Genomic DNA, 24,509 nt, shown 5'->3' with positions numbered 1-24,509 from the left:
AACAAAACAAAACAAAAAACATCCTAAGCCCCCTTAACCATCTGTATGGACCCCTCGTCTCAGTCAAGGGTATTCCAAAGTTAACCTGAAACGCTAGTTCGGGCCATGGTGGGAAGAGGGAGCCAGCCATTCCTCATTATACTCCCCTCCCTTTTGGAATTACTGTTAAAACAGGCTCCGTAAGTCTGATGAGAAGCATTTACAATCTATTTTCTCTGAAGCCTGCTGGCTGGAGGCTTCATCTGCATAAAACCTTAGTCTCCACAACCCCTTATTGTAACCCAGACATTCCTTTCTATTGATTCCAGGTCTTTAGATAATAACCCTTTCAACCAATTGCCAATCAGAAAATCTTTGATTCTGCCTATGACAACATCCCCAGGTCTTGAGCTGTCCTGCCTCTCCAGACCAAACCACTGTACATCTTACATGTACTGACTGGTATCTTATGTGTCCCTAAAATGTATTAAATGTATAAAACTAAGTTGTAGCCAGATGACCCTGGACACAGGTTCTCAGGATCTCCTAAAAGTTGTATCACAGGCCATCAGTCACTCACACTTGGCTCAGAATAAATCTCTTCAAATATTTTTACAGAGGTTGACTCTTTTTGGCAACACTTTCCCGGCTGGCAGTCAGGGTTCCACCCTCTGTCAAATTATGACAGTGTTAAGTTCCACATAAGGGATTTCTGATTTCACAAGATAAGCAACAGGACCTTGAGTGGCTTTCAATAATTTCAGTGCAACAGTGCTGGGGACTTATATCACCTCAGTAGCCAAAAGGAACAGATACAGGAACCCTGTTTGAGAATATCTGCCCTTTAATTTGCATTTAAAATCAGTTTCTTTAAATACTTTAGTTACAAGTTCTGAATAGTGAAGACAGAGTAGTAGATGCTGCAGGCACTCAGTATTGGCTCCCACCCCTTCCCCCCTCCCCCACCCCCAGGCCTCACTTCTTGGCTTAAGATACAAAAGGGCACTCTCTACTGGCCCTGGTGTCAAATGTCAGCAGCCTCAGGCCTGGATGAAGTTGGATACAAAGCCATGAATCCCAGTGGCTCCAAGGAATTCCAATGATTGTGCCCAGATCCACGGGCAACACACCTTAGAAATGACCTCATCCATTTCACCACTAGGTACTAACACCCTCAGGGTGGTTTCCTACCCCAGTCCACGTCCTCCAGATCTGTGTCCTGCAGAGGAAGAGACAAGGCCCCGCTATAACGCAGGAAGGAACAAAAACTGCCTCCTCAGCCCAGGTGCTTACAGCAACTTAACTGAAAAGCTCAAGGCAATCTGAGTCAGTCTAGAGGAGACCTCCCTTCCCTAGTCTCTACCAGGCTCTGGCCCTTCCTCGGGACCACGCTTGGTCCCACTGCCATGATGTGCTAGAATCTGCTCTAAGAACAAGGTGCTAAAATGAGGCCCAGCAACCAGCAAAGGGTTTGGAAAGGGTTGCTACAGCCCCAGCTGTGTGAGATTGTGCCAAGACGAGTCTTCTTGGTGTCAGCCTATGATGGAGAGCGTGAGGGCAGGCCTGGGCTCTCCTTCTATGATGATTACAATGCATGACCTCAGGGGACCTCTGCCCTCTCCTCCCACTCACACACCCAGATCCCCTGGTCTGTGCTTCCTGGAAGAGGTAGAAGAGGCATCTTGAAGTCAATGACAACGGAGAATGAAGGTGCCATTGAAGAAGCAAAGCAGCACCTCTTTGCCTGTGTTCAATCCCTCCACACAAGTGGAATCAAGGGAGAATGTGCACAGCCAGGACAGAGGCTGCTCTGAGCTTGGGAGGCACAGCATCCTCCTAGAAGTCTCTGCAGAACAAACTTTCAAAAGATAGGAACTTAATCACATGGTCCCCGGGGGTTTCTCTATAGTATACCAGCACTAGGGAGAGGCAAAATCATCTTTGCAGAGAGCTGATGGAAGAAAGGCAGGAATATGAATGAGCATCCATTAAGGCTCTCTCTCTCAAGCCTAAGGAATTAAGATATTCGAGGGTATGAGACAGGTGCAGAGAGGGAGAGCCTGGCAGGAACGCCAAGAAAAGACCTGTGACTGCTGGTTACACAGTGCTCTGCTTCCTTGCTTGAGGCCAACAGCATGTGCCTGCCTGTCACCAGGCTAACCCGGGACCCATGAGGGGACAGGGAGAAGACTGGTTTTCAGTTCCTGCATGATCAACTTGTAGGGTGTGTGGGTTCCTCCTAAAGATCCAGGAGGAGGACTCTGGGATCCTCTACCGCTGCCTTGATTTTGCGGAGGAAAGTCACAGCCTCTCTGCCATCAATCAGCCGGTGATCATAGGTCAGTGCCACGTACATCATGGGCCGCACCTCTACCTACAGAGAGGAAAGGTAAATAGGTTTGTCTCCAGCAAGCCACAGCCAGCCTCGCTGAAGGAGGAGATTTAGCACAGCCCATAAGAAAGTTCCTAATTCCACAGCCTTTCCTATTGATGTTGCCTCTGCATATTTACAGTATTTCAAAGACCAGGCCTTACCCTCAGTGCAAAGCTTCCCCACTCAGAAACAAAGTTTGCCAAGAAAACTGTCTTCTCACAACTGCCTTTTATTTTTTAAAAACATACTCTGCCCTCTAACGCATCTGCTGCCTACAAGGAAAGTTTTCCCTTCAGTTCTGGCTGCCTGTACTTGCTTCTCTCTGGGGTTAGAATTAAAAAAAATAAATAAATTAAGCCAGGGTCTACAAATTCTGGAATTGTATGTGTAGTTGGGTGTATGGGCATTTTCCAGGAAGATCTACAGATTGTGGTTTCACACAGGAGTCAGTAACCCAAAAGGATTCTAAACACAGGAGTTCCCAAAAAGCTTTTTTGATACCAACGTATCTTCTAAGGGCCAGCTGAAGCCCCTTTTCATACTTAATTCTCTGAACTCCCGGGAAATTTACAAGCTTTATCATACAACTTGGCAGCGCACAGACTGACATGCATAATTGTCATCTGTTTCCCAGGGGCAAGGGACCACATTTCCAACTATATCCCCCACTCCATAGAAGCAAACAAGCCTCCTCAGCTCAGTGGTTCTCAAACTTGAATATGCATCAGGATCATCTGCACTTCTTCTTTAAGTCTGGGATGGGGTCTAAGAATATGCATTTCTAATAAGGTCCCAGATGATGCTGATCCAGACCACAATTTGATAATCAGTGCCTTAGCTATTAGAAACTAAGAAATGGAACTTAGGCCTGAAATTATAGTTAATGTTTTACAATTAGCATTTAGTTGGATTTCCCTTTCATCGAGACCTAGCCACTAGGACCTTAGAAGTGACGGTTCCTACCTTGCCTCCTATAGCCACTGGCCTGTCAAAGATGCCATGCATCCCCAGGATGGCAGATTGAGGGGGGTTGATAATGGGTGTTCCAAAGAGTGAGCCAAAAACGCCTCCATTGCTAATGGTGAAGGTACCGCCATCCATATCTTCAATGGCAAGTTCATTCTTTCGGGCCTAAAAACAGATTTCATAATTGAAATATTAAGCCAACCCAGTTTCCTTCACCTAAAGTCAGTCCATAATCCCGGCGCTTTGGGAGGCTGAGGCAGGAGGACTGCTTGAGGCCAGGAGTTCAAGGCCAACCTGGGCAACATAGTGAGACCCCCCCCATCTGTATAAAAAACTTAAGAATTAGCCAGGCATGGTGGTGCACACCTGCAGTCCCAGCTACTTGGGAGGCTGAGGCAGGAGAAACGCTTGAGCCCAGGAGTGCAAGTCTGCAGTAAGCTATGACTCTACCACTCTACTCCAGCCTGGGCAACACAGCGAGACCCTGCCTCTAAAAACAAAAAAGCAAAGGAAGTCCAGAAAGCTTGTATCGAGATCGATGGCACAAGCGCTAGCTTCCGTGTGACAGTTGTTCGGCTGAGGTGTCTATGACCAGTGCTCCACCAGAGAAAAGGCACAATTTCATACAGTTGAAGACTTCAAAGATGATCTTTTCTAGCAGGTCTCATCTGATGAGATTTCAGTTACCAGAGCATGGTAAACTCCACCAGATATATAAAATACTTAGCTCTCGTGGGCAACTGCTTTTCTCAGCGGCTATGCACTTGACTTTCCATGAGCACTGCTTGCTAGTGAGCCCAGCCTTCTGAAGGCTCTCTTCCCTCGCCTGCTCAGCAGCTTGTATACATCTTTCTACTTTACCTTCTCTCCCAGTTCAGTGATGGTCCGTTCAATATCTGCAAAATTCATAGCTTCCACATTCCTGATGACTGGAACCACCAGACCCTGAAGGGGGTGAAAAGCTGTTTTCAGATGCAAATTAATAGTACCTTTTATAGTTAACAACTCCCTTGATTCAACCAGTGGTATGCCCTCCCTAGAATACCTTCATTACTCAGTGTGATTAACACAAAGTGTTAAAAGAATGTGGCATGGTATAAAAGAAAAAAAGGTTACTTTTACTAACTCCCTTCTAAAAATACAGAATTAAAGAAATGATTTCTCTTGTGTGATCTCCTTCACACAGATAAGGTGACGGTCTAAGACCAACATTCCCCACCTCCTGCCCCAACATACCCGTGGGGTGGCCACTGCAACACTGATGTCAATATAATCCCTATACACCACCTCTTTGGTTGTGTCGTCAATCACTATGAGAGAGAAAATACATGTTACATACAACTCCCCAGGAAGGCCAAGACTAATGAGGTAATATGTGCATTAACAGAGTAAAAATCTGCAGAGCTTGATACAGTGTGGGCTGACCAACCACCATGAACACCATTGCATTATGCATGGCAGCTGGCATTCCACTTACTCCCATCCCAACCAAGTATAGTATCTCCCAAGTCCCTGACTGAGCCTGGGCATAGGAGCATCCGTTTCTTTGGCAGCCCTAAGAAGGGCTCAACACACTGGCTTCCATAGGATAGGTATGCACTAAACTCTCGTTAAGTAGCTCTAGTCAAGCCCTCCTTTAGCAGAGAATGACTAGGGTTAACAAATGTTCCAAAAAAGGGCAAATTAGCAAAGGAAAAGGGATATAGAGATACTACCCATTCTCTGCTTCCAACTCTCAACAAGAGGAAGAGGGGAGATCCAAGAGTAAGCAGGGTGATCTGGCTTTGAAATATGCTACCTCAAGAGAGGGCAAACCAGCATCTGAAAATGTACACCTAGCAACTAATGGGAAAATAAAGGCTTGGGAATCATTTCCGCAGAAAGTCCATGTTGTATTGTTAGATAAGACATCCAGAGGAAGCATGTAACGTGAAAAAGAGGCCACGAGAACTTTTGAGAGCCGCCTACATGTGTGGGCAAGCAGAAGGGGGCCACTGAAAAAGATGAGAGCCAGTCAGGGAGGCATGAGAAGAATGGGAAAAACAAGAAGAGGTATACATTTGGGCAAAACAAAGATGGCCTTCTACCTCCCTAGAGCACCACTCAACAGGAGGGACTAGGGCTTCTACTTCTAGACCTTTAGGGCCCCTGACACTGCTGAGGATGGCAAAAGTATCACTGCCCCCTCTCCAATCTCCCAAGGAACAGAGAAGTGTGTCAACAGGAAAACAAAGTGCTTGTTAGGTCAACACTAAAATGATGTAGGTAAGTAAAAAGGAAAGAAAATAAGCACCAGGTCCATGAGAGGCCAAGCCGAAGCTCCCAGTGAGGCCCATCGACCTAAGATCAAAGGTCAGCCAGGAGCCTACACCAAGTGTGGAAGTCAGGCCCCAAGATAACAGGGCCTGTGGAGCTGGGGGAGGGGAGGAAGCCAGAACACGTGCTTCCACCTTGACAGGAGACAGCCTGGAGAGCTGGGCTATCCCAGAACTGCCTGCTGCCTGAGCAGCTGCCGAGCTGTACACTGGGAAGAGAAACTGTTCTGCCCAGCTGGCGGGTAGAAAGTAATCATGATGCTGCTTCAGGAAGGTGAACCAAGAAATCCCTGGGGAAGATACTGATATTTCTATAGGTAGCAAATAAAAAGCCTTGGTCTGTTGATCCTCTGCATGTGGGAGCAGGTCTGTGCTCATACACCTACCTCCCAGGACCTCTCCAATTCCAGCCACAAGCAACTCACCTGCATTTACAACAGGCTGTTCCTGCAAGGCAAAGGCTGAGGCCTTCACAAATGCCGACATGAAGCCTAGTTTGAGGTTATGTTTCTTCAAAAAAGCCTCTTTGTGCCGAGCCCTCATCTCCTGGATGTTACTGTGAAAACATTACAAAACAAACTGACCACAAAGCCTGCATTTTGACTTTCACACAGGTTTCTCACTCCATATACACAATTAGGTGAGAGCTTTTCCCTCACTCTGGACCATTACCTTAGTTCACGTTTTGAAATAGTCTACCTGAGGTTAACACAGTAACTCTGTTCTTTTACAAAGAAATCTAAAGGAATCAGGCCCAATCTGTCTTTAAGGTGGGTTGAGCTCTTTACAGGGCTCCTTCATGGTCTAGAAGTCACAGATTTCAGTGACACATCATATGAACAAGAGATCACACAGCACACCAACATCCTTGCCCTGAATAACTGAGCTATCCATCCTGAAAAAAAATTTTTTAAAGTATAAACAAAATCTACAAAATAAGCAATATTCTTTTTATTTCTTGTTAGAATACAAACACCCCCCCCCCCACCAAATCCGAGTATAACTCCCGTGTGATATTCCTCCTATCTCTTGATTAGTGGAGACTAAAATAAACACCTCATGGGTACATGAGGCTCCATGTGGGAAAAAGCAGTCATGACTATGCAGGGAAGGGTATAACCCAGTGTTCTTTCAGGCTCACGGAAAGTCATATCCATTCTTCATCTTTCCAGAGTTGGCAGTTCCATCCACTTATTCTTCCAAACAGGTACTAACACCTTACTACATGTGAGGGTCAGGGCCAGGTACCAAGATACAAAGCTAATTAAGACATAGTTCTTGCCCTTAAGGTTAGTTTAATGGCTGTGATTTCCTTGGTATTTAGAAAAGTGGCCACTTGTGGTTTAGGCTGGTTCCCTTCAGATTAAGCAGCAAGCCTTCTGAAAAGCCTTTACAACATGAGCAGCCTTTATTCTTTTGGGACTGGTTTTTTTTTCAATGACACATTGCAGAGTTAGTGAGAAATGGCTTTCCCATCACTTTGCTGCAGAAACCTCAGTATTTATCGGAATGCAATAATGCAGTTCTACGATGAAAATTGAATTTAACTTTATCTCAGGGCCAAATGCTCAGTTCTCCCTTTCTCCCTCTAATGGCCTAATTCGACATTAGCATGAAAGGTAAGATGTGGTACAATTTTAACAGCCCCCTTCAGATCTTTTGTTTTTGAAAAAGGAAGTTTTTCCAAGGGGGACTGATTGGGTTTAAAATGCTTGTTTTCCTGATTCTAACCTTATTTAGTGCTAGGATTACCACCCTAAAGACATTACTGGTTCCCAAGACACAAGAGCTGCAGAAGAGGGAAAGAGATGTGATAAACATCTCTGCTCTCAAACCTGCCCAAATGTTATTGTCTGGTCATTAAGTAGCTTCTATTTCCGAGCTCTGCCCTTGGAGGCAAAGGCTGGGACAATAGAGGAAGGGAGAAGGTCTCAGAAAGGTCCCTTATGGGTTAGCTGATCAGCACAAGACCCAAAGGGCACTCGATCTAAACCAAATTAGGCTGCAGCAAGACCGCAGGCCATTGTTAAGTGACACCTTGATTAGCTGCTGAAAGGAGATCCAGCTATTACGCTTCCTTTCCAATCAAAGCTGTTGGGCCAACTGCATCTTTCAGGGCCACAAATATTTACATGTTTTGTCTTAAGAAATTGGGTAGAATTTCAAAGTCCAATTCAATTTGTGTACAATTTGGCCCTAATGCACTGAAACATAAGCTGCAGCCTTTGTGATTCATTAGTCAAGGTCCTTCCCCTACATCCTATGAACAAGAGAGAAATCTTTGGCTTGAATGTCATCCAGTCTCTTCAGAAAGTTTCCCAACAGAATGGATGACATCTAGTAAAACAGGTCACAGAGCCCTACTCTGAACAATGCCACAGCACACTATCAAGAAAACACTCCCTTCTCCCTATTTTTCAAACCCTTTCCAAAGAAAAGCAAATTTCTCTAATGAAAAGTAGATTCACAGACTAAACCCTCAGGACAAAAAGAAACAAAGAGATGACCTGAGACTTGACTTGCTTCCTGAATTAAATATAAACTCCTACCCTGGCATTCAAAACATTCTGAAATAAGGATCCAACCTTCTTTACCATTCTTTGCTATACAAAATCCTCACAACAGAAATGATTTTTGACAATTTCTCAAATGTGTCTTCTACTTTCCCATCTCATGGTCTATACTGTTAACATCGTCTGGAATGACCTTTCTCCACAAGGCTGACAAAATGCTAGTCACTCTTGAAGACCTGTTTAAAAATTCTTTTTTGGCCAGGCATGGTGGCTCATACCTGTAATCCCAGTGGGAGACCAAAGCAGGAGGATGGCTTGACCCTAGAAGTTCAGGAGACCAGCCTGGGCAACACAGCGAGACCTTGTCTCTACAAAAACTAAAAAAATTGGCCAAGCCTGGTGGCACACGCCTGTAGTGGTCCCAGCCATTTGGGAGGCTGAGGCAGGAAGATCACTCGAGCCTCCCAAGTAGCTGAGACTATAGGTCCATGCCACCATAATTTTTTTTTTTGAGACACAATCTCGCTGTGTTGCCCAGGCTGGAGTGCAGTGGCGCGATATCAGCCACTGCAACCTCCTCCTGGGTTCAAGCAATTCTTGTGCCTCAGCCTCCCGAGTAGCTGGGATTACAGGCACACGCCACCATGCCTGGGTAATTTTTGTATTTTTAGTAGAGGCAGAGTTTCACCACGTTGGCCAGGCTGGTCTCGAACTCCTGGCCTCATGTGATCCACCCACCTCAGCCTCCCAAAGTGTTGCGATTACAAGCACAAGCCACCGCACCCAGCCCTCACTTGGCTAATTTTAAAATTTTATGTAGAGACAGTCTTGCTATGTTGCCCAGGCTGGTTTCCAACTCCTAAGCTCAAGCGATCCTCCTTCCTCACCCTCCCAAAGCTCTGGGATTATAGGCACGAGCCATGGTGCCCAGCCTCTATCCCCACTGAATTCCACAGTACAGTACTCTGTATACAGTATGCACTCAAAACACGTTTGTCAAATTTCTCTTCCTGACAGTGCTGATACTTGAACACATCGAAATCTTGAAGAAAACAGGTAAGTCAACAATTAGCTCACTACAGAAATGGGCATACCTAGTGAATTAGTACCTTTGGTTAACATTCTAAGGTTATTTAAAAACACAACTTGTTTTCCATTTCACTGTCAGAGCTGGGTAAAATGAAAGACAAGCCCAGCCTATCTTTGCCTTTTCATCTACTCGATTCTGAATCACTTAGGAAAATATGTAAGTGATGGGCTCAAACAATCCTCCCATCTCAGCCCCCCAAGTAGCTGGGGCTACAGATGTGCACCACCACACCTGGCTAATTTTTATATTTTTTGTAGAGGTGGCGTTTCGCCTTGTTACCCAGCTGGTCTTGAACTCCTGGACTCAAGCAATCCACCTGTCTCGGCCTCCCAAAGTGCCAGGATTACAAGTGTGAGCCACTACACCTAGCCAAGGCTAAGGTTAAGGTCATGGAGGAGGCAGGCATAGTATTAGGAAAGCCAATTAGAGAAGAAGCCAGTGGCTCACTCTGTGAAAGTTAACAATAAACAGGCCAGGCGCGGTGGCTCACGCCTGTAATCCCAGCACTTTGGGAGGCCGAGGCGGGCAGATCACGAGGTCAGGAGATCGAGACCATCCTGGCTAACACGGTGAAACCCCATCTCCACTAAAAAAAATACAAAAAATTAGCCAGGCATGGTGGGGGGCGCCTGTAGTCCCAGCTACTCTGGAGGCTGAGGCAGGAGAATGGCGTGAACCCGGGAGGCGGAGCTTGCAGTGAGCCGAGATCGTGCCACTGCACTCCAGCCTGGGAGACAGCGAGACTCCATCTCAAAAAACAAAAACAAAAACAAACAAACAAACAAAAAACAATAAACAAATACCTCTTCCCTGACAAGTTAGTTTTAGAATCAGCACTAGATAAGGACTGGGGCAAGTTCGTGTTCTCTAAGAAAAAGGGGCCTAGGGGATAAGAGGGACTAGAGACACTACCTCATGTCAATCTCATTAAAAGTTGTCAGCATTGCACATGTATTCTGGGCCTCCTTCAGACGCTGAGCAATGCGCTGCCGCATCCTGTTCATTTTCTCCTGAAAGTAAGAGTGGAACAAGCGTTGACAATCTGATCTCTCTGGGTCAAGCATTCCCCGTGTAGTCAGAAAGAACACGGCTTGCCACGAGTAGATGGCCAAGGACTACAGTATCTAAGTACAAGAGCTCCAGGCTTCCCTTTCCTGTGGTGGCCCTTTCTCCTCCAAGCAAAAACATGCAAACACAGGCCAAAACTACTCACTCAGATGTGCCTAAAGCTTGACCAAGAATGAAGGCTCAGAAACAGTGATTTAAAAACCAAAACCCATTTATAAAAGAATGTAGTGTAGTGTAGTCTAGCCAACATAAGAATCGTAAGAAAAAGGGCACTTTCTGTTGATAAAGATTTGCATAAGAATAGCTATTTGTGGAACAGAACCTCATGAACAACAAACTTTCGAGGCTATCATATTTTTAGGAAGTATTCTCAGGCAGAGGAACCACAATCCTGACCATACTTCCTTGAGGCTTTATGTCTGCACCTGACAGCTATTGCTACTGAGTATTATCCCTTAGCTACAGCTAAGTATCCCGGAAGTATAGGAATAGAGCTCACTAAACCACCTCTCTGAAGTGTGTGACATCGTGGGAGGAAGGGGGTGAGTTACTAAGCTACCACCCCTACAAATATTTAACTTACCCAAGGCTTTCACTGGTAGCATAATATAGTAGGAAAACCACTGAACAAGTGTTCAGAAGACCTCAGGTTCTAGTCCTATCATTTGATGGTTATGTGACTATGAAGAAGTTATATCCTAAACTCCCTTTATCAAGGTTGAGGGAATGAGCTGCCAGGCATTCAAAGGTAGGCACCACCACACCCATACTCCACTAATCTCAACACTGCCCCCTGCCTCTTTCCTGAAAGTGGTCCTCAGAGGCTTACCCGATGTTCTGAACGCAGACCTTTGCCAGCTCCTGGCTCAGCTAGTGGTGGGGTGACAGTGGGTTTTACTGCAGACACTGAAAATGACAAGAGGATAAAGCTGCATCAGACAAGGAAAGAAACATCTGCTGAGTTTGTGCCAGTGCTTTCATATGTACTGTTACTTAATCTTCAAGATATTCTGAGGTATATTAGTATCACTCTAACTTCACAGCTGAACAATCCGTTCAGATAAATTAAGTGACTAGCCTAAAGACACACAGCTAGTAACAGAAAGCTGAGATGCAAAGCAGGCCTTTGGATACAAAGTCTAGAATTCTTTCTACAAAGCAGCCAACCTGGCCTGTTCAGAACCATCATCAGTCTAGAGTTTACCCTTTGAGGGAACATATTAGACGAGATGTTCTCCCACATGACATGTGGGAGTTGGAAGCCTACCAGGTTTGCCAGAAGGAGGCTGTGAGGGCGAGGGCACTGGTGGCATCTGAGTGGGTATGGGTGCTGCAGGGGGAGGAACTGCCGCTGCTGTAGGTTCTGCTTTTGGTGCTGCAGCAGCAGGAGCTTCAGCCGGCTTGGCCTTAGCAGGAGCAGCTGAAAAACAAGAAAAGTATACGCCACTGGCACTGTCTGAAATGAGAAGCAACCAAGCAAAATTTAGTGGCAAAAACTCTAGCTCCAATCAAGTAACGAATGTCTACTGGGTATCAACAATATGCAAAGCACTATGAGACACACACACAATGACATAAGGCACTATTCTCTAGTCCTCAGGGTCCCTAAATGTCCATCAGATAACTGGCTCAACTTAGCTCCCTTCCCAATTTCACAGGTTTCCACTGAATAAATTCAGCAAGTACTTATAAAGCACCTATCAAGCCCAAGAAAATGTAAACTTCCAAGGAAAAAAAAAAAAACACCTAGGCAATTTAAAATATTGAAATGCATACATAAACATAATATATTTCTAATTACTGATACTCTTCATCCTCTATTTTAACATTATATATGCAAGAATACTATTAAAAAATAGGCTGTGCGCAGTTGCTCACGCCTGTAATCCCAGGATTACAGGCCAAGGGATTACTCCCCTTGGGAGGCCAAGGCAGGCGGATCACAAGGTCAACAGATCAAAACCATCCTGGCCAACATGGTGAAAGCCCGTCCCTACCAAAAATACAAAAATTAGCTGGGCGTGGTGGCATGCGCCCATAGTCCCAGCTACTCGGCAGGCTGAGGCAGGAGAATCACTTGAACTCTGGAGGCGGAGGTTGTAGTGAATCAAGATCAGGCAACTGCACTCCAGCCTGGCGACAGAGTGAAACTCCATCTCAAAAAATAAAATGGTCATCGAGGGTTGACTTAGGCTTAAGAAAGCACTTCATCCAGGATGACTCATAAATCACTGAGGTGGCCAAGTAATAATCTCACAACTTTAAATGAAATGTTTGTTTCTGTTTTTCACCCATCTGGACATTATATCCAGGGTTAGTGCTAAGACAAACTTCTGCAACAGGAGGACTACCTTATTTCCCAGCCTTCTACCATACATGTTTTCTACTCTGAGCTTCTGGTCTTGCCTGACTAACCTCAATCATGCAGTCTATCTGCCTTATTAGTGTAACAGTGAAAAAGAAATAGACTTCTGTGACTCGTTGGTCTACGGGTACGATTCTCGCTTAGGAAAAAGAAATAGACTTTTTAGTGGTTATAAAATTTAACTAAGAGTCAGATAAAGTTATTAATCTCTAATCCTATAAGGTCCAGTACAAATTCGTTTCTCATTTCTTCCCAAAAGAAATACCAACCCTTCCTAGAGATATGAGAGAATAGATGTGAAAAGAAACAACACTGAATTCCCCATAAAAGACAATGAGCATTTCCTTTGAGCATTCTGTCAGTGCTCAAAAAGTTTTGAAGCATTTCAGATTTTGGATTTTCAGTTTTGGAGCATTTCAGATTTTGAATTTTCAGATTAGGTATGCTCAATCTGTATATCTATAAGAAAAGGTCCAGTTTCTCAGCTCCTGCTAAGAAACACCCATGGAAAGAACAGAGTATAAGGTTTATTTTTTAAAAAATAAACTTTTCTTTTAGAATTTGACATTTAAAGTTCACACTATATATAAATTTACCCCTTATTCCCTCAACTAAGGGCAGCTGGAATGACAGAGTCTTTGACATATCGGGGAATTAGCACATTATGCTCAGTCCCAATCCCAAGAGGGAACACTGGAGACCTCGACCACCAGGAGAACTTCTTTACCACCAGTTTTCCTGAGTGTGAAAAGTGGAGTGCCTCCTTCGACTTTTCCCCCATCAGGTACCAAAAGAGCTTCAATCACGCCATTTGCTGGTGATGGAACCTGCACAGATGTCTGGAAGAGGAAGACAGATGGAGGAAGTCCAAATGTTTATCCAGCATTAGAAAATTAGCTGTATAGAATCTCCAATGAAGCCGGGCACAGTGGCTCATGCCTGTAGTCCCAGCACATTGGGATGCCAAGGCAGGCGGATCACTTGAGGTCAGGAGTTCAAGATCAGCCTGGCCAACATGGTGAAACCCTATCTCTACTAAAAACTACAAAAATGTAATCCCAGATACTTGGGAGGCTGAGGCACGAGAATCGCTTGAACCTGGCAGGTGGAGCCGATATCGCGCCACTGCACTCCAGCCTGGGTGATAGAGCGAAACGTCTCAAAACAACAACAACAACAGCATATCTCCAGTGAGTCACAAGAGTTGCAACACAATATATAAGGCCTTGCACACAAACATCTAAGGCCATAATTTCAGAGCAAGGGTGATAACAAGTCATCGCTACTGTGAAGATTCACTCTTTCTGTCCTTTCTCAGAAACATTCAAGCAATATTCAGTTAATATGTTTCCAAGTGATACAGGAAAAAGAGGAAACAGCTCATTTACCCTCCCCACCCCCTCACCACACACTACAAGACTAAAGCTACTAAATGAAGTACATAGTACACACACAGCAAACAATTTAAAGTTAAATGCAGGTCAGGTGCGGTGGCTCATGCCTGTAATCCCAACACTTTGGGAGGCCAAGGCGGGCAGATCACCTGAGGTCAAGAGTTTGAGACCAGCCTGGCAACACCTGTCTCTACAAAAAATACAAAAATTAGCCCGGCGTTGTGGCATTCGCCTGTAAGCCCAGATACTAGGGAGGCTGAGGCAGGAGAATCGCTTGAACCCAGGAGGTGGAGGTTGCAGTGAGCTGAGATCAGGCCATTGCACTCCAGCCTGGGCAACAGAGCAAGTCTCTGTCTCAAAAAAAAAAAAAAAAAAAGTTAAATGTAAAAAGTTTTTTTTTTTTAAATTGAACAAATCCAATAATTTTACAACTGAAGTTAGAGCTAGTTAAAAATTATCTCTAAACAATGGTTAAGTCCCTGTTTCTTTCATTAGGTTAACTAAGGGAAGCCCATGAAAAACTGGTATGAATATAAGATAAGCCTACCTTGTCAGTTTCAATCTCACAAACTACTTCATCTTCTGCAACTGTGTCTCCAACAGCTGAAAAGACAATCAAAGGCTACAAGGCTACCTGTTAGCGGGGAGCCTCTAGTAGCCACAAAACCCATTTTGGCAGGTATGTTACAAGAACCCTTTCCTACAGGGCCAGCAGAAAGTACATATGTAAAGAAAACGGCAGAGCTATAAATTCTACAACTATCCTGGGGGGAGGGGAGAATTTTAGATAGCACTTAAACTCAAGAAGTGAGAGGAGCCAGGCGCAGTGGCTCACGCAGTGGCTCAGGCCTGTAATCCCAACACTTTGTGGCAGGCTGAGGTGGGCAGATCACCTGAGGTCAGGAGTTTGAGACCAGCCTGACCAACATGGTGAAACCCCGTCTCCACTAAAAATACAAAAAACTTAGCCAGGCATGGTGGTGGGCACCTGTAATCCCAGCTATTTGGGAGGCTGAGGCAGGAGAATCACTTGAACCTGGGAGGCAGAGGCTGCAGTGAGCCGAGATCATACCACTGCACTCCAGGCTGGGAACAGAGAGAGACTCTGTCTCAAAAAAAAAAAAAAAAGAGGAAACTAAATCTTACCTTTCTCCCACCTGACATCTCCCTCTGTGACAGATTCTGCAAACGCTGGGGTTTTGACTGTAACCAAGTCATCCTCTAGGAAAAATGCAAAAAAGAAAATCATAAGTAGTTCATTTTTCCTTTTTAATATTTTTATTTAATTAAACTCAATCAATTGTTGCTCTTCCCATAAAATTCCATTCCCAAGAAAGCAGGTACTTACTGCATACAGCTGTAGTTCTGAAAAAGCGAACACTGAAGACACTGTTGTTAATGCTACAAAAGAAACACACGTTAACTCCTTTAACAGGCGAACCACTCACATTTTAGTCTAGTTAAGGCCCCATGGGTCACCTTCCCCTTAAACAGTGACTCTTGACCAGGGGTGTCCATCAGTGTCACTTGGGGAGGAACTTTTTCAAAGTTCACTTGTCTAGGCCTCCCCCCAGGGATTCTGACTCAGCAGGTCTGGAGTAGAGCCTAACGACCCAGGTACCTTAAATGGTGAGCTCCCCAAGTATGCTCAGGCCCCTGTGCTGCAATGCAATGCCAGCTCTCACAAAACAGACTTACATTTGGCTCTTTAAATAAAAAAATAATCACCTTGGTCCTTTGCAGACCGAAAGGACTTAGCTTCTTGATTTGGTTTTTTGTTTTTTAAGAGATAAGAGTCTTGCTCTGTCACCCAGGCTAGAGTGCAGTAGCATGATAATAGTTCACTGTAACCTCAAACTCCTGGACTTAAGGGATCCTCCCACCTCTGCCTCCTGGGTAGCTGGGACTACAGGCACATGCCACCCAGATAATTTTTTTAAATTACTTTTTGTAGACTATGGATTTCATTGCCCAGACGGGTCTCCAAGATCCTGCCCAAAGTGCTGGGATTACAGGAGTGAGTCACCATGTCCAGCCAGGTCTCTTCCTTAACTAAATCCGAGATAGATGTACGGCCTGCCCAGGGTACAAGCCATTGTGCAAGGTATAATGGAATTTCTGCCCTCAAGATAACAGATTTAGATCAGATAAGGCAGCAAGATTAACAAGGTTAACTCGGAAGTAAAACAAGGTGTTATGCCAAAAAAAAAAAAAACCCAAAAACAAAAAAACCACACACAAACCCCATAAGGTATCTCCTACTCGGTTCTCTTGCTAGAAAACAGCACATCAATACATTCTGGACTCATTCAAAACGAACCTCAAAGACCAAGGCGTTTACTGATATGGCCTTTACAGTAAATAATATAAACAGGAGAATCAGCAGCCATTAACAGTGGTTACCTCTGAGGGGTGAGAGATGTAGACTTATATGGTATCTCTGGTTATGTGTTGCACACTTACACAATTTGGGAGAATGATTTGGATGGGGACTTTCACTTTTTACACTTCAGGATTGTCTGAATATTCTACAACAAGCATTTTTATAATAGAAAAGTAAAAGAGATTTAAGTTGCCTTTAGGTATTTTTACTTTTATAATGTCAAAATAACTATAAGGTCTATGTATAACCAAGAAAAAATGAAGATATTTAAAAACTACAAGAATACAAATTGTTCTACATATAGTTTGTAACCTTGTAAAGTACATGCCCACAGGCAAGAACTAACAGGTAACATGCAAGTGCAGAGGCTGCTCTGCAAGTCATCCAGGAACCCGGAGTGGTGGCCACCACTACCCAAGAGGCATTCGGGGGGCTAGAGGACAAGGATAAAAAAGTCTTCTCATGGACACCCTTTTTACTTTTTGAATTTTTAATCATGTAAATATAATACTATTAGTAAAAACATAAAACCAAAAATTGTTTTACAATAAAAGATTAAATAAAGTGGGTACCTTATTCACAAAAAAGGCACAACACACACAAAGATACTGGATTAGGGTGACATGATTAGGGGTGATCCCACACAAAGTTTACTTTTTCTTCATTATTTACTTTCAAATATTTAGTGTATTTATTGTAGAGAGTCATGATTGCCCCAATTTTCATTTGATTGCAGATGAGTAATACATTTTGAATCTCTAAATAACTAGATGTTCACTACAGAATATTAGAAATAGCAAAAAGAATACTTACAATGGGATCATACCACACAGTAGAAAATGAAATTATTTTGTAACCTGCTTTTTCCCACTTTTCATAGTGTGAACATGTGAACATGGTATAGTTTAGCCAATCCCTTGCTCTTTGCCATTTTGAGATAAACCTGATAATATTTATATTATCAGATATTAAATCTGAGATAAATATACCAGGAGTTCTTCAGTATAGATTCCTAGAGATGGAATTGCTAGATGAAAAGGAACACACAGGCCGGGCAGTGGCTCATGCTTGTAAACCCAGCACTTTGGGAGGCTGAGTCGGGCGGATCACCTGATGTCAGGAGTTTCAGAGACCAGCCTGGCCAACAAGATGAAACCCCGTCTCTACTAATACAAAAATTAGCCAGGTGTGGTGGCGTGCGCCTGTAATCCCAGCTACCCAGGAGGCTGAGGCAGGAGAATTGCCGGAACCCGAGAGGCAGAGGCTGCAGTGAGCCGAGATCGCGCCACTGCACTCCAGCCTGGGTGACACAGCAAGACTCCATCTTGAAAAAAAGAAAAAAAGAAAAGGTACACACACTTCAAAGACTTATGACTATCAAACTGCCCTCCAAAATAACACCGGGGTTCATATTTCTAGTACTGAGTGCAACATTTACTCAATTTTAAAAAATCAGCCAGGCACCATAGCTCACGCCTGTATCCTCCACTTTGGGAGGCTAAGGCAAGTGGATGGATTGCTTGAGCCCAGGAGTTTTGACACCAGCTCAGGTATCATGGCAAAACAACCCCATCTCTACAAAAAATACAAAAACCAACCGGGCATGGTGGCATGCGCCTGTAGTCTCAGCTACTCAGGAGGCTGAGGTGAAAGGATCTCTTGAGCCCAGGAGGCTGAGGATGCAGTGAGCCAAGATCAGGCTACCGCACTCCAGCCAAAGTGGCAGAGCAAGATCCTATCTCAAAACAACAACAACAAAAACCCTCATTGTGATGTAGAGTAAGAAGCTCATCCGCTGACCTCTTCACTTTGAGGATTCTCCCTGTAGAGTAAGCAGCCTGACAGCTGTTGAACAGGTTACTAGAGAGCATTCTCTTAGCACCACCACAAAAACACTTGGAATGCAAAGCAGCATTTAAGCAACATTCATACGCAGAAGTTAATCTGAAACACACACGGGTAGCCTTTCTCCAAACTCTGCATTATGCAATAACAGCATTCCCTCCAAACTAGTCAGTCAGTCCCAGGACTCAACCAGTTTTATGCTTTTACTGTTTTTAAAAATGAGTAACTATGCTACTGAGAGGATGCTCTCAATCTCCACAATAAATGTAACCTCGAGCCTTTCAGCTGCACTTACATCCAAATAGAATATCTAGGAGCACCCTTCTATATCCCATAAAAAGAGGATTCCAACTTAACTTTCATTATAATCCAAACACCTGTGGAGAGTGGGCACACTCCCAGTCCAAAACCTGACACGGAGCTGATGCTCAAGGAACATCACATGGGAAAAGTGAACATTAAGGTTAGTCTAGGGACTCAACATAATCACCTCAATTTCTAGGTCTGGAGGCCAGTGAAGAAATCAGATGGTCAAATTTAGAACTTGATGTCTTTAAATAAATAACCCGTGGCCACATATCTGTACTCCCCAGTGATACTTACACAACCTTCCTGCTGTTAGGGTAACCTGGTCCCTGGCATAAGGAGACCCCTGCAAGAAACAAAATAACTCTTAACCAACAACTCTTATCTCACAAAGGATACATGCTGGGAATGGAAAAGAGGTCTGCTCACCCCCAACCCTGAGACAGAGCAGGATCAACGGCAACGGATATAATCTTTATCATAGAGTCCTGCTTCTCAAACTTTTCCAAAGTAGCCTTAGTGGCAGAGAGCAAATGGGTATGTGAGATTGAGTGGGTATGTGTTTGGCTGGGGAGGAAAGAGAAAAAATTTGATGGCACAGCCCAAAGTGATTATATAATCTCATCTACCTTAAAAAGTCAGAACTTTTCATTATTCCTGTATGTTTTCATAATAAAATGTCTCTACTCGCCAAGTCTTCAAATACAACTGAAGCTTGAGAAAGACATGGGATGGCTTATCCTGTGACTATACATAACCCAATTTGAGAAGCAAGGAGGATGTTTGGTCTGGGTTTGAAAAGATTGGGTTGGAAATCTTATCACCTGAATCCTAGTAGCAAAGACTTGGCTACTTTAGGCTCGGGGTCTCCAGTTTGTCCTAGAGCTGAGAAAATCATGTCCCCATCTTTCAGTTTATTGACTTCCCATGCCTTTCTGAAGTCTTCTACCCTGGTCACTCTCAACAAGGTGAGAGACCCTTTCTGCCCACCAGCTGTCCTTATCATAGTTAACTGCATTTCCCCAACTGATGACTAGTAACTACAGCTGCCTCTTCTGAATTCTTTCTTACGTCTTTTTTCTTTCAGATTAACAACTCTTTCTGAACCATGGGCTCAGGAGACACCAAATGAGAGCTAGCCCTCTCTTATGCCCACCTCCTCACAAGCATCCCAAGATAGGTAAGCCAGTCACCTTTATGTCCAGCAGCCAAAGACTATGCAGTGCAAATTCTAAGCATAGTATGTTTTTGAACTAGAATAGATGGCGGCTCACACTGATTTTGGGAACCTGGAGTCCAATTCAGAGTTCATTCTACAGCAAATTTCATTTGTACAGTGCTTTAGGGTTTATAAAAAGCTTTCCCATAATGACCTCATTTTGATTTTACAGTCTCACAACTCTCTGAAGCGGAACGACCATCTGCCATTATTCCCATTTCATATAAGTAGGACTTTTGGAGGTTAAGCGACTAGCCCAAGGTGAATCCCTGAGCCCAAATGCAAATCCCCAAGTGCAAGGCTCTTTCCATTGTCCTGCCCACCTATAAAATGGAGAAAATGTTTACTGACATTGTTCAGGGTTCCCACTTGAAAAACATGTTTGTTATTGAGAGTCCACTACAAGCTGACATTGTGCTAGGTGCTTTATGTTCTCATAACTCTCAGGATAAAGTCCACACTTTACGCGATCCTGTACCGTCCAGCCCACTCTATCTTTCCTGCCAGACAGGCTTCTTCCCATGTCTATCACTGGTCAAGTCCTTTCCTGTCTGAAGACCTTTGCACAAGCAATTCCCTTTGCCTGGAATACATTTTCTTGGCTCTTTTATATTCAGGTCTCAGTTAAATGTCACTTCTTCAGGGAAGCCTTTACTGACATTCCCAACCTTCCCAAGCTGGTCTACATCATCCCACCCTCTCATCACACCCTTTATTCCTCTCTCGTAGTAACCACAATTTATGCCCTTGTCGGAGCATAAATGTATATTTGCTCTCTCTCTCCAGCTAGCCCATAAAATCTCGAGGCTAGAGTCCATCTATACCCCTGTTACCTAGAACAGTGGCTGGCATATAGTAAGCACTCAATAAATGATCTGTTGAGTCCATGAGTAAATGAGAACATGGTGGGTTAAGAGTTCAAGCTGGGTCAGGTAGACCTGGCTTATCAACAGCTGGGTGGGTGACCATGGCCAAGGCTTTTAAGCTCTCTTGTCTTGGGTTATGCATTTGTAAAATAGAGAAAATACTTTTTACTGTTTTGAGATGATTAAGTAAAAAATTCACAGAAAGCACTCATATAAATGCTTGGCACAAAGAAAGCCCACAACAAGGTCAACTCATTCAACAAATACTTAGGCTAGGCATATAACAGAAAAAAAGCTATGGATGACACTTTTTTCTTTTTAACTGCTAGGATAAAATCTAAACTCCTTCAGTTTCTATACCATCTTCCATCTCTTGCCACTCTCTCCCTTAACCAAAATACTCTGGCCAAATCACCTTTTTTCCAGTTCTTAAGTTCTGCCAACCTCTTTTCTTCCTCAGGGTCTTTGTGAATGCCATTCTCTTTCTCCTGGGCTTCACTGGGTTAGCTCCGTCACATTCTGCTAGCCATAACTTTTTTTTTTTTTGAGATGGAGTCTCGCTCTGTCGCCCAGGCTGGAGTGCAGCGGCGCGAACTCGGCTCACTGCAAGCTCCGCCTCCCGGCTTCACGCCATTCTCCTGCCTCAGCCTCCCGAGGAGCTGGGACTACAGGCGCCTGCCACCACGCCCGGCTAATTTTTTGTATTTTTTAGTAGAGATGGGGTTTCACCGTGTTAACCAGGATGGTCTCGATCTCCTGACCTCGTGATCCGCCCGCCTCAGCCTCCCAGAGTGCCGGGATTACAGGCGTCAGCCACCGCGCCCGGCCATGGCCATAACTTTTAAGTCACCTCCTCAAAAAGGGCTCTTCTGTCCACCCTCGTTTCCTTCTCAGCAGTTACAAAAATTTGCCTTTGTTGGCTTGTTTAGCAACTGACACTATCCAACTAGCCTAGGAGCTCCACGAGGGCAAGAACTGTACACTTCTGTATCCACTCCTGTATCCCTAGTGTCTAGCACAGTGCCTAACACAGTAGAAACTCAACTACGAGCTAAATGAATAAGCGATAGCTCGTGATTATGTAGCATTGTGTCTCACTACTCTCTGAACCGAACTGTCTTTAAACATTATGAGAAACACAGGCACCCCCGAGTTCCTCACATACTGCTCTGCCCAGGAGGAGAGCATTTTAGGTGACGGCAAGGGCAGAACTTACCAGGCAGGGAACGTCTCCCTAGAGGGCAGTTCCCCTGTTGAGAAAGAAGACATTATCGACGTCACCCAAGATGAAAAAAAAAAAAACCCAGCTTTTTAAGTACACGCTCAAAGCTGTCCCAGTGGTGGTGACAGGTGAATCTCGTAACTCCGAAGGTAAATGCAACACACCGTGCTGGCAGTCCCAATCAACACGCTGGGCCTACCAAACTATCTCAACTTCCCAACGGGACTCATTAATACCCACTGATTTTAACAGAGCAAGAGGAGACGGGCGCCGAATCCCGCCGGAGGACTCCGCCGCGCCTCCTCCCTAACTCTGAGTCAAGTATCTGGACGGGCGCGGCTCCCCAGCTCCCGCGCGGAGGGTGGGGTACAGCAGGAAACGTTCCCCGCAGGCTGCCTGGAGAAGGCAGGGGGCCGCTGGGCTCCGCAAAACGGTCCCGAGGGCAACCACGGCCCCGGGCCGCCCAGCCCGCGCGGCCTCCGCGTCCCAGTGCCCTTGGTGCCCGGCCCGGCCGGCGCGCCGCGCCCCTGCCTTCCAGGCCGCCTCTCTGCCCGCCAACAGACTCCTCACCCGTCGGGGCCCCGGCTCGGCCAGACCGTACCTTCTGGAAGGCGGAGAGCGAGCGGCTGAACGCCCGGGACACACAGCGGGACCGGGACAGCATCACGGCGGAGGAGCCGAGGGCGGGCGGACACCGGATATAGGGCCCGGCAACAACCGGAAGTGGGGCGGGCCGCAGTACCCGCCGCCCGACGAGGGGTGTTCGGAGCGAACCACTGGCAGGGGGTGGGCGCACGGCGGCGCCCAGTATCCCGGCTGCAGCGCAGGAGTCCCGCTCTCTGGAGCAGGCAACCCTAAGGCGCTCTTGGGGCCCTCCGCACTGCCTGTCAGCCTGAGGTGGTTCTCCTGAAGATGTATACGACTGTCCCGCCACCACATTGCCCCCGGGGTCAGGCCTTCCCCTACCCTTCCACAGAACTGGCTCTGAGCTTGGCGCCCTTCTCTCTTGGGACCCGAGGGCACCGCGCCGTTCCGCCTCTGTACCTTGGGAAGAGAGCAAAAGGGGGGCACGGACATTGAACTGAAACCTTGGCAGACATGCATGCCTGATCTTACACTTGTGTGGCCTGGGGCAGATGACATTGCCTCCCACCCCCAGTCTCAGGTCCCTTAACTATTGAAAAAAAAAAAAAAAAAAAAAGGCACTTGTTACTTCCCTGTCTTCCTAACCCCGAGTCAAAGAAACAGAATCCCAGGAATTTCTAAATCCCATTGCCTTTTTACGAGTCGGATATCTTCACCAACTATAGCCTTATTTCTCAACAGCTTCTGATCTCCCCCCAACGCAAATTCCAGCCAAACTAATTGTTCCCCATACATCTTGTGCATTTTGGAAGTTGTTCGTTTGTCACCCTATCCCTAGAATATAAACTCCCAGCTGTTTTTTTAAGAAACCAGGTCATAGTTCACTGGAGCCTCGACACTCTGGGCTCAAGCGATCCCTCTGCCTCAGCCTCTGGAGTAGCTGGGAATACAGGTGCCACCATGCCAGGCTGACCTCCCCACTTTGAGTGTGCCATTCTTCCCGCTGACTTCAAGTGAAAGCATATAGCATCCCCTTCCCCTCCTTAAGCATTCAGGCCCCTTGAGTATTCACCTTTAAGGCTCACCTTCCTAATAAAAAAGATGTGCTTTAAACCTCTGGCTGAATTAGTAACACATAAATGTATGAATGAATGAATTAACCACTTGGTGCCGTTCATGATGATTTCTTTATCTGAGGCATTTTGCCTGGCCCTCAGGACCTTTATTTTTTATTTTTCTAATTTATGTTTTAATATAAATTGAGACGGGGTCTCACTCTGTTGCCCAGGCTGGCCTCAAATTCCATCAGGACCTTTACAGTGCCTTCACTCACCTGAACCCTGAAAGCACTGCCACTGGAATTCTGGAAGGATGGGCCAAAGTCCTAACTAGAAATAGAGAAAACAGCTCTGCCCTGCTGCTACCCACAATTAACTCCTCAGTAGCTTTCACCTGAATTACTTGAAAAGCTCCCTAAGCAGTTCTAAGCCTCCACTCTCTCTTTCTCTAGCCCATCATCCTTTATATCTGTGTCAAAGATCCTTCTGAGCCTGGTGCGGTAGCTCACGCCTGTAATCCCATCACTTTGGGAGGATGAGGTGGGTGGATCACTTGAGATCAGGAGTTCAAGACCAGCCTGGCCAACATGGTGAAACCCCGTCTCTACTAAAAATACAGAAATTAGCTGGGTGTGGTAGCAAATGCCTGTAATCCCAGCTACTCGGGAGGCTGAGGCAAGAGAATTGCTTGAACCCAGGAGATGGAGGTTGCAGTGAGCCAAGATTGCACCACTGCACTCCAGCCTGAGCAACAGAGTGAGACTTCGTCTCAAAAAAAAAAAAAAAAAGAAAGAAAGAAAAGAAAAAAAAGAAATCCTTCTGAAATGCAAACCTAATCCTGTCACTCCCCTGATTAAAGTCTTTCATTGCTTCTCCTGGTCGGATAAAGCAAGGGAGATAAAGTTTATCTCCCTTGTAGGATAAAGTACAAACTCCTCAACTTGACCAGGCACCTGATAAT

General features: G+C 45.2%; 1 protein-coding gene across 5 annotated transcripts; it reads right to left on the bottom strand.

Annotated features, from left to right (window-relative positions):
- Window positions 1-805: 805 nt before the first annotated feature.
- Window positions 806-23,383, bottom strand: DLST (dihydrolipoamide S-succinyltransferase). Of its 5 annotated transcripts, XM_003824172.5 has the most exons (15): window positions 22,507-23,269; window positions 21,900-21,933; window positions 18,896-18,944; window positions 15,413-15,465; window positions 15,211-15,285; window positions 14,612-14,667; window positions 13,398-13,509; window positions 11,573-11,725; window positions 11,135-11,211; window positions 10,150-10,247; window positions 6,060-6,190; window positions 4,556-4,629; window positions 4,181-4,264; window positions 3,317-3,484; window positions 806-2,353 (listed from the first exon to the last, which is right to left on the bottom strand). In XM_003824172.5, exons 1-15 carry the CDS (start codon window positions 22,567-22,569, stop codon window positions 2,219-2,221), a joined length of 1,362 nt encoding a protein of 453 aa, XP_003824220.1. In that variant the 5' UTR covers window positions 22,570-23,269; the 3' UTR covers window positions 806-2,218. The 5 variants fall into 5 exon arrangements, 4 of the variants coding, with proteins under 4 accessions (XP_003824220.1, XP_034793742.1, XP_054953854.1 ...); XM_034937851.3 differs by lacking the exon at window positions 18,896-18,944 and having other exon boundaries at window positions 22,507-22,687; XM_055097879.2 differs by lacking the exon at window positions 21,900-21,933 and having other exon boundaries at window positions 22,507-22,687.
- Window positions 23,384-24,509: the final 1,126 nt, after the last annotated feature.

The sequence above is a fragment of the Pan paniscus genome, chromosome 15 (genome assembly GCF_029289425.2).
Source record: "Pan paniscus chromosome 15, NHGRI_mPanPan1-v2.0_pri, whole genome shotgun sequence".
NCBI lineage: Eukaryota > Metazoa > Chordata > Mammalia > Primates > Hominidae > Pan > Pan paniscus.
Note: the sequence above shows the minus strand (reverse complement) of the source record. Positions and strands in the feature narration are given on the sequence as shown.